Source organism: Entelurus aequoreus, linkage group LG09 (assembly GCF_033978785.1).
Source record: "Entelurus aequoreus isolate RoL-2023_Sb linkage group LG09, RoL_Eaeq_v1.1, whole genome shotgun sequence".
Lineage (NCBI taxonomy): Eukaryota > Metazoa > Chordata > Actinopteri > Syngnathiformes > Syngnathidae > Entelurus > Entelurus aequoreus.
In genome coordinates this window covers 77,097,391-77,107,807 of record NC_084739.1, presented here as the reverse complement: position 1 = coordinate 77,107,807, position 10,417 = coordinate 77,097,391, and the positions used below count along the sequence as shown (strand labels likewise).

Below are 10,417 nucleotides of genomic sequence, written 5' to 3'. Positions count from 1 at the left end.
GGGTCCTTTTACTGGAACGATGGAGTCCAATTAGAAAAACTATAAATTCGAGCATGCATGCAATAATGGTAACTTAAAGGCCTACTGAAATGAATTTTTTTTATTTAAACGGGGATAGCAGATCTATTCTATGTGTCATACTTGATCATTTCGCGATATTGCCATATTTTTGCTGAAAGGATTTAGTATAGAACAACGACGATAAAGATTGCAACTTTTGGTATCTGATAAAAAAAAGGCTTGCAACTACCGGAAGTAGCGTGACGTAGTCAGTTGAACATATACGCAAAGTTCCCTATTGTTTACAATGATGGCCGCATGAAGTGAGAGAGATTCGGACCGAGAAAGCGACAATTTCCCCATTAATTTGAGCGAGGATGAAAGATTTGTGGATGAGTAAAGTGCAAGTGAAGGACTAGTGGGGAGTTGAAGCTATTCAGATAGGGAAGATGCTGTGAGAGCCGGGGGTGACCTGATATTCAGCTGGGAATGACTACAACAGTAAATAAACACAAGACATATATATACTCTATTAGCCACAACACAACCAGGCTTATATTTAATATGCCACAAATTAATCCTGCATAAAAACACCTGCGTGTTTGTTATGCTAGCTCCTAGCTCCTCTGCTAGCTCCTAGCTCCATAGAACACGCCAATACAATTCAAACACCTGATCAACACACACAATCACTCAGCCCAAAAGACCGTTTACCTAACCCAAGGTTCATAAAGCTTATATATTTTTAAAAAGTTACGTACGTGACGCGCACGTAGGTACGGTACGTGTTATGCTAGCTCCTCTGCTAGCTCCTAGCTCCATAGAACACGCCAATACAATTCAAACACATGATCAACACACACAATCACTCAGCCCAAAAGACCGTTCACCTAACCCAAGGTTCATAAAGCTTATATATTTTAAAAAAGTTACGTACATACACAAAAAAAAGCCAAAGCTGCATACTCACAGTAGCACGTCTGCGTCTTTGTCATCCAAATCAAAGTAATCCTGGTAAGAGTCTGTGTTGTCCCAGTTCTCTACAGGCGTCTGTGTATCCAAGTCAAATGTCCTCCTGGTTAGAGTCTCTGTTATCCGAGTTCTTCCATCTTGACTGCATCTTTCGGGAATGTAAACAAAGAAGCGCCGGCTGTGTACTGTTGTGGCTGACTACGTTCGAAAAATACGTCCATTTCGCACCGACAACTTTCTTCTTTGCTTGCTCAGCTTCCTTCTTCATAATGCAATGAACATGATTGAAACAGATTCACGAACACAGATGTCCAGAATACTGTGGAATTATGAAATGAAAACAGAGCTTTTTCGTATTGGCTTCAATGTGGAAGGCATACCCGTGTTCGCCGGGCTACGTCACGCGCATACGTCATCCTCAGAGGCGTTTCGAACCGGAAGTTTAGCGGCAAATTTAAAATGTCACTTTATAAGTTAACCCGGCCGTATTGGCATGTGTTATAATGTTAAGATTTCATCATTGATATATAAACTATCAGACTGCGTGGTCGGTAGTAGTGGCTTTCAGTAGGCCTTTAAGGGTTGTGATGATCTTAATCTGCATTTACCTTGTGGTCTACATCAGGGGTTTCCTCACCCTTTTGACCTTGAAACTCAACTTTTCCCACTACAGAGGGGCCCGGGACCCACTCACTGAATTAGTAACCTTACTCCTGATTGTAATGGTATTCAATCATTATATCTAACCTGCTTACACCTTGTCAAATGATATGAAAGCATGTGTTCATCACAAAGATCAAGGCTTAGGTCAGGCTGATTACACAAATGAATACCAATTAAACATACTGCAAAAGAAGCGACTCATCAAAACTGATGAAAAATACATCTGTGTACAAACCCCGTTTCCATATGAGTTGGGATTTGCAAATCATTTTCGACCCATATTCAGTTGAATATACTACAAAGACAACATATTTGATGTTCAAACTGATAAACATTTTTTTTTTTTTTGCAAATAATCATTAACTTTAGAATTTGATGCCAGCAACACGTGACAAGGAAGTTGGGAAAGGTGGCAATAAATACTGATAAAGTTGAGGAATGCTCATCAAACACTTATTTGGAACATCCCACAGGTGTGCAGGCAAATTGGGAACAGGTGGGTGCCATGATTGGGTATAAAAGTAGATTCCATGAAATGCTCAGTCATTCACAAACAAGGATGGGGCGAGGGTCACCACTTTGTCAACAAATGCGTGAGCAAATTGTTGAACAGTTTAAGAAAAACCTTTCTCAACCAGCTATTGCAAGGAATTTAGGGATTTCACCATCTACGGTCCGTAATATCTTCAAAGGGTTTAGGGAATCTGGAGAAATCACTGCACGTAAGCAGCTAAGCCCGTGACCTTCGATCCCTCAGGCTGTACTGCATCAACAAGCGACATCGGTGTGTAAAGGATATCACCACATGGGCTCAGGAACACTTCAGAAACCCACTGTCAGTAACTACAGTTGGTCGCTACATCTGTAAGTGCAAGTTAAAACTCTCCTATGCAAGGCGAAAACCGTTGATCAACAACACCCAGAAACGCCGTCGGCTTCGCTGGGCCTGAGCTCATCTAAGATGGACTGATACAAAGTGGAAAAGTGTTCTGTGGTCTGACGAGTCCACATTTCAAATTGTTTTTGGAAACTGTGGACGTCGTGTCCTCCGGACCAAAGAGGAAAAGAACCATTCAGATTGTTATAGGCGCAAAGTGTAAAAGCCAGCATCTGTGATGGTATGGGGGTGTATTAGTGCCCAAGACATGGGTAACTTACACATCTGTGAAGGCGACATTAATGCTGAAAGGTACATACAGGTTTTGGAGCAACTTATGTTGCTATCCAAGCAACGTTACCATGGACGCCCCTGCTTATTTCAGCAAGACAATGCCAAGCCACGTGGCTTCATAGTAAAAGAGTGCGGGTACTAGACTGGCCTGCCTGTAGTCCAGACCTGTCTCCCATTTAAAATGTGTGGCGCATTATGAAGCCTAAAATAGCACAAGGGAGACCCCCGGACTGTTGAACAACTTAAGCTGTACATCAAGCAAGAATGGGAAAGAATTCCACCTGAGAAGCTTCAAAAATGTGTCTCCTCAGTTCCCAAACCTTTACTGAGTGTTGTTAAAAGGAAAGGCCATGTAACACAGTGGTGAACATGCCCTTTCCCAACTACTTTGGCACGTGTTGCAGCCATGAAATTCTAAGTTAATTATTATTTGCACAAAAAAAATTAAGTTTATGAGTTTGAACATCAAATATCTTGTCTCTGTAGTGCATTTAATTGAATATGGCTTGAAAAGGATTTGCAAATCATTGTATTCCGTTTATATTTACATCTGACACAATTTCCCAACTCATATGGAAACGGGGTTTGCACAATTAGACGGTGCTAAAATAAATACATTCTAAATAAATTAATATATAATATTTGTAGGGTCATCAAAAACGAAGAGTATACTCATGTGATGAATCACAAAACAATATCACCATAACCTGCAGTGAGCGAACTCGTCCACAAGATGGCGCCAAAGCACAAACATCAACACACCTATTCAGTGTCTTTGCTTTGTTTATTTATTTACTTTTTAAACTAATCGTATTTTGGCCGTCAGCAAAGAAAAATCCATAAGTTAGCCGCACCGTTTTTTCAAAGCGTGGGAAAAAGTGATAGTCCAAAGTTTGGTATCGTATCGGTTCAAATGTGTACCCATCCCTATTGATCATTGCAGACTGCATCTTAAAAAAAACAATTTTTTTTTTAAGTTTCATGTTTTTTCTTTACGATCAATCAAATTTGTATCGAGGTACAACCCTTCAAATGTATGAATCCATTCATTTTGTGTCTACTCTCCCTCCACCAATCAGCGGAGAGTATTGTCTCTGGCTCCGCCCCTTGGCAACATTTACAAAGCAAGCCGTTTATGTCACCTCCGCCCTTTGTCCACCAGGGTGCAGCGTCCGGTGCAGACAGTGTGACGTGGCCATGCCAGCCCCGCCTCCCCCTCCCCCCCCAGGAGCCCCGCCTCCGCCCACCTTTGCACCCGTGAGTCAATCAACAGGACACTTGTCAAAATCAGGGTCAGGTTTCCTTTCACGATGTGTGTGCGTTGTGTGTGTGTCGTGTGTGTGTCGTGTGTGTGTGTGTGTGTCATGTTTAGGCGAGCCGCGGGGAGCAGAAAGGAAGAAACGCTCTGTTGTCGGACATTTGTAAAGGTTCCAGACTCAAGAAGGCTGTCACCAATGACCGCAGTGGACCGATACTGGACAGTAAGACACTCGACAGTAAGATACTGGACAGTGAGATACTGGACAGTCGTACCTCAACTTGGGATCGTTTTGTCCTGAATTGAAATCCATGTATTCAGGGGTTCGCCTCCCCCGAAAAAATGGCACCATTTGAACATGTGACATGCCTTAATGTTGCAACTCCAAAAAAAAAAAGAAAAAAGAAAATACCCGTAAGTTGAGGTACCACTGTGTTACTGAATTATATTTATATAGCGCTTTTCTCTAGTGACTCAAAGCGCTTTACATTGTGAAACCCAATGTCTAAGTTACATTTTCAAACCAGTGTGGGTGGGTACAGTGTCTTGCCCAAGGACACAACGGCAGTGGCTAGGATGGCAGAAGCAGGGATCGAACCTGGAACCGTCATGTTGCTGGCACGGCCACTCTACCAACCGAGTTATACCGCCCCACGCATTAATTAGGGGTGTCCAAAGTGCGGCCCGGGGGCCATTTGTGGTTCATAGCTATTTTTTTACCGGCCCGCCTTAGTGTCGTTAGCATTTTAATAATAGCATGCTAAGTTTTTTTTTTAAATTTTGCCTCAGCGTCAAATATTTAGTTTTCTGATGCCTGTTAGCATGCTAACGTTATTTGTGCTAGCTTTTTAAAGCTCATTTTGTATGTATACATCTCAGTCATATTTTGGTACTTGATGCATGCTAACGTTAGCACGCTAGCATTTTAAAATGATTTTTTTCAGGTACACCCCTCAGAATAATATATTTTGGCTACTTGACACATGTTAAAGTTAGCATTTTCATGCTAGCTTTTTGAGCTAATATAGCAGGTATTCACCTCATTAAGTGACTTTAAGCATGCTATTGTTAGCATTTTAGCATAGTACTGTTAGCATGCTAGCTTTTTTAGCTAATTTTGTAAGTATACGCCCCAGCGTCAAATATTTTGTTTCTTGGCGAATGATACCTGTCAGCATGCTAACGTTGATATGCTATATTTTTTTTAGCTAATTTTGTAGGTGTATACCTCCAATCATATTTTGGTACTTCATGCTAGCATTTTTAGGAATTTTTCAGGAAAACACCTCAGAATAATATATTTTGGTACTAGATGCATTTTACAATTAGCCTTTTAGCATGTTAAGAATAGCATGCTAGCTTTGTTAAGCTAATTTTGCAGGTATACATCTCAGCGTCAAATATTTTGTTTCTTGACGAATGACACCTGTTAGCATGCTAACACACCTTAGAATAATATTTTCTGGTACCTGACACATGTTACAGTTAGCATTTTAGCATTAGCATGCTAGCTTTTGAGTTAAATATGCATGTGTACATCTCAGCGTCAAATATTTTGTTTCTTGACGAATGACACCTGTTAGCATGCTAACACACCTTAGAATAATATATTCTGGTACCTGACACATGTTACAGTTAGCATTTTAGCATTAGCATGCTAGCTTTTTGAGTTAAATGTGCAGGTGTACATCTCAGCGTCAAATATTTTGTTTCTTGATGAATGACACCTGTTAGCATGCTAACACACCTTAGAATAATATTTTCTGGTACCTGACACATGTTACAGTTAGCATTTTAGCATTAGCATGCTAGCTTTTTGAGTTAAATTTGCAGGTATACGCCTCAGCGTCAAATATTTAGTTTTCTGATGCCTGTTAGCATGCTAACGTTATTTGTGCTAGCTTTTTAAAGCTCATTTTGTATGTATGCATCTCAGTTATATTTTGGTACTTGATGCATGCTAACGTTAGCACGCTACCATTTTAAAATGATTTTTTTCAGGTACACCCCTCAGAATAATATATTTTGGTACTTGACGCATGTTAAAGTTAGCATTTTCATGCTAGATTTTTGAGCTAATATAGCAGGTATACACCTCATTAAGTGACTGTAAGCATGCTATTGTTAGCTTTTTAGCATAGTACTGGTAGTATGCTAGCTTTTGTAGCTAATTTTGCAAGTATACGCCTCAGCGTCAAATATTTTGTTTCTTGGCGAATGATACCTGTCAGCATGCTAACGTTAATACGCTATATTTTTTTTAGCTAATTTTGTAGGTGTATACCTCCAATCATATTTTGGTACTTCACGCTAGCATTTTTAGGAATTTTTCAGGTCCACACCTCAGAATAATATATTTTGGTACTTGATGCATTTTACAATTAGCCTTTTAGCATGCTAAGAATAGCATGCTCGCTTTTTTAAGCTAATTTTGCAGGTATACATCTCAGCGTCAAATATTTTGTTTCTTGACGAATGACACCTGTTAGCATGCTAACACACCTTAGAATAATATATTCTGGTACCTGACACATGTTACAGTTAGCATTTTAGCATTAGCATGCTAGCTTTTTGAGTTAAATGTGCAGGTGTACATCTCAGCGTCAAATATTTTGTTTCTTGATGAATGACACCTGTTAGCATGCTAACACACCTTAGAATAATATATTCTGGTACCTGACACATGTTACAGTTAGCATTTTAGCATTAGCATGCTAGCTTTTTGAGTTAAATGTGCAGGTGTACATCTCAGCGTCAAATATTTTGTTTCTTGATGAATGACACCTGTTAGCATGCTAACACACCTTAGAATAATATTTTCTGGTACCTGACACATGTTACAGTTAGCATTTTAGCATTAGCATGCTAGCTTTTTGAGTTAAATTTGCAGGTATACGCCTCAGCGTCAAATATTTAGTTTTCTGATGCCTGTTAGCATGCTAACGTTATTTGTGCTAGCTTTTTAAAGCTCATTTTGTATGTATGCATCTCAGTTATATTTTGGTACTTGATGCATGCTAACGTTAGCACGCTACCATTTTAAAATGATTTTTTTCAGGTACACCCCTCAGAATAATATATTTTGGTACTTGACGCATGTTAAAGTTAGCATTTTCATGCTAGCTTTTTGAGCTAATATAGCAGGTATACACCTCATTAAGTGACTGTAAGCATGCTATTGTTAGCTTTTTAGCATAGTACTGGTAGTATGCTAGCTTTTGTAGCTAATTTTGCAAGTATACGCCTCAGCGTCAAATATTTTGTTTCTTGGCGAATGATACCTGTCAGCATGCTAACGTTAATACGCTATATTTTTTTTTAGCTAATTTTGTAGGTGTATACCTCCAATCATATTTTGGTACTTCACGCTAGCATTTTTAGGAATTTTTCAGGTCCACACCTCAGAATAATATATTTTGGTACTTGATGCATTTTACAATTAGCCTTTTAGCATGCTAAGAATAGCATGCTCGCTTTTTTAAGCTAATTTTGCAGGTATACATCTCAGCGTCAAATATTTTGTTTCTTGACGAATGACACCTGTTAGCATGCTAACACACCTTAGAATAATATATTCTGGTACCTGACACATGTTACAGTTAGCATTTTAGCGTTAGCATGCTAGCTTTTTGAGTTAAATGTGCAGGTGTACATCTCAGCGTCAAATATTTTGTTTCTTGACGAATGACACCTGTTAGCATGCTAACACACCTTAGAATAATATATTCTGGTACCTGACACATGTTACAGTTAGCATTTTAGCATTAGCATGCTAGCTTTTTGAGTTAAATGTGCAGGTGTACATCTCAGCGTCAAATATTTTGTTTCTTGACGAATGACACCTGTTAGCATGCTAACACACCTTAGAATAATATATTCTGGTACCTGACACATGTTACAGTTAGCATTTTAGAATTAGCATGCTAGCTTTTTGAGTTAAATGTGCAGGTGTACATATCAGCGTCAAATATTTAGTTTCTTGACGAATGACACCTGTTAGCATGCTAACACACCTTAGAATAATATATTCTGGTACCTGACACATGCTACAGTTAGCATTTTAGCGTTAGCATGCTAGCTTTTTGAGTTAAATGTGCAGGTGTACGCCTCAGCGTCAAATATTTAGTTTTCTGCTGCCTGTTATTTGTGCTAGCTTTTTAAAGCTCATTTTGTATGCATACATCTCAGTCATATTTTGGTACTTGATGCATGCTAACGTTAGCACGCTAGCATTTTAAAATGATTTTTTTCAGGTGCACCCCTCAGAATAATATATTTTGGTACTTGACTCATGTTAAAGCTTTTTGAGCTAATATAGCAGGTATACACCTCATTAAGTGACTGTAAGCATGCTATTGTTAGCATTTTAGCATAGTACTGTTAGCATGCTAGCTTTTTGCTCACATTTTTTGTTACTTGGCGCTGTCTGGCTAGGGTGCTAACTGTTAGCATTTCCCAACTACCGATTGTTTGCATCTCAGAACCCAAAGGTGGAGGGAGTGCAGGAGGAGGAGGAAGTTCGGGCGGAGCGGGAGGCGGTGGAGGTTTTGGTGGCGGGGCCTCTCCTGGTTTAGGGGGCCTCTTTGCAGGAGGGATGCCAAAACTGCGCTCTTCAGCCAACCGAGACTCCGCTGGTAAAAGTGACAATAATGGTGAAAAACATGAACGTTGAAGTTTCACACGCCGCGTTCTCTCCTCCAGACTCCACGCCCCCCAGGGGACCGGCGTACCCGCCAAGTCGCTTTAGCGGCCCCAGCCCCTTCAGCAGCGGTGGGCACTCCGGCGGTCCTCCGAAATTCCCAGGGGCGTCTTCTGTGGTCCGTGGCGGCGTTCTTGACATCCCCAAGAACCGGACAAATCTCTCGCCGAGGCAAGACACCCCTGGAGGTCCTCCGCCCGTGCCCAACACGCCGCGGCCCAACCAGAACTTCAGCCCCCGCGGGGGGCCGCCACCTCCTTCCGGGCCCAGACCCAGCCCTGCGTCCGGGCTGCCGCCCCCTAGTGTTCCCCCGGGGCGGCACGGGCCCCTCCCTCCGCCGCCGGGGGCACCGAGGCCCGGCTTCTCCACGTCGTCGCCCACGCCATCCTCCAACAGCGGCAGACCGCCTTTGCCGCCAGCACCAGGGGGGCGGCCCGCGCTTCCTGACGACCGACCTCCTCCCCCGCCGGCGCCGGTCGGGGGTCACCGGCCGTCGATGCCCCGTGACCTTCCCCCTCCCCCTCCCCCCGCCGGCAACTGCAAACCTCCCTCATCTGCTTCCTCGCGCTCTTCTGGGGGAGCGCCGCCTCTCCCGCCCGGGCGACCGGGGCCTCCTCCTCTACCGCCCACGCCGGCCGTGGGGGACGACCACAGCACACCTCGGCTACCCCAAAGGAACAGCTCGCTCCACAGGTGAGAAACATGTCGATTATTTATCTGGATAATCTTGAATTATCGTCTGTTTATGATGTCGTTCCTCCTCCAGCAATTCCCCACATGCCCGCATGGGACCCCTCCCTCCGCCGCCCAACGAGAGGCCGCCATCCTTCGGAAGAAACCAAAGTTCACCACGCGCAGGTTGATATCACACTTTACGCCGATACAGCGGGTCGATATTAAAATATCCATGCGCCAGATACCAGAAATGTTTGCTCTAATATCGATTCTCAAAGCAAAATATCAATACTTTAGGTCAGGGATGGCAACTATTTCCATACTGAAAAGTCGGGGGCTATATTGATATTTTTTTATAAAAAAAAAAAAATGCTAACAACTGTTATTTGTAATATAGGTGACAAAGTATATTAATAATAATTATTAGAACAATTCAGCTTTTTCTCATTATGTACCACTTTGTTTAGCTCTTTTTTTTTTTTTTTTTTACTGTTTTTTTCCCCTTTAAGACTAGAATAAAAATAATAATAATGCGATTGTGTAGCTGCATAACCTAGTGTGTCAAAAATTCTGCCTGTATGAAAATATTAATGTTCATTTACATAATTTTAACAGTGTTATTGTGGTTGTTTTATTTTTTTAATTTAATTTATAAGTTAATAAATAAATAAATAAAAAATAGTATATATTAATATATTTTATATAGAGAGCTTCTATTATTTTAGATCAGGGGTGTCCAAACTATTTCCACCAAGGTTCGCATTCTGAAAAGGGCCATATTGATGTCTTTTTATTTTTTAAAAACTTTGTATTATAGGTGACAAAGTATATAATTATTATTTATTAGAACAATTTAGTTTTTTCTCATGTACCAATTTTTTTTCTCTTTTTTTTCTACATTTTTACTGTACTTCCCCTTTAAGACTAGAATAAAAATAATAATAATAGGATTGTGTAGCTGCACAACTTAGTGTGAAAA

At 41.0% G+C, this 10,417-nt stretch overlaps 1 protein-coding gene across 3 annotated transcripts in view; it reads left to right on the top strand.

The window, feature by feature from the left end:
- wipf1b (WAS/WASL interacting protein family, member 1b) overlaps window positions 1-10,417 on the top strand; it is a 76,211-nt gene that overhangs the window by 56,177 nt on the left and 9,617 nt on the right. Inside the window, exons 3-7 of one of the 3 annotated variants that reach the window (XM_062059482.1) lie at window positions 3,969-4,063; window positions 4,179-4,287; window positions 8,546-8,698; window positions 8,766-9,456; window positions 9,530-9,621. In XM_062059482.1, the coding sequence (XP_061915466.1) occupies window positions 4,004-4,063; window positions 4,179-4,287; window positions 8,546-8,698; window positions 8,766-9,456; window positions 9,530-9,621 (1,105 nt within the window). In that variant the 5' untranslated portion in view covers window positions 3,969-4,003. Of the gene's footprint in view, window positions 1-3,968; window positions 4,064-4,178; window positions 4,303-4,327; window positions 4,333-8,545; window positions 8,699-8,765; window positions 9,457-9,529; window positions 9,622-10,417 lie in introns of those variants that run through there. The other 2 variants (XM_062059481.1, XM_062059483.1) reach the window with 2 other exon arrangements.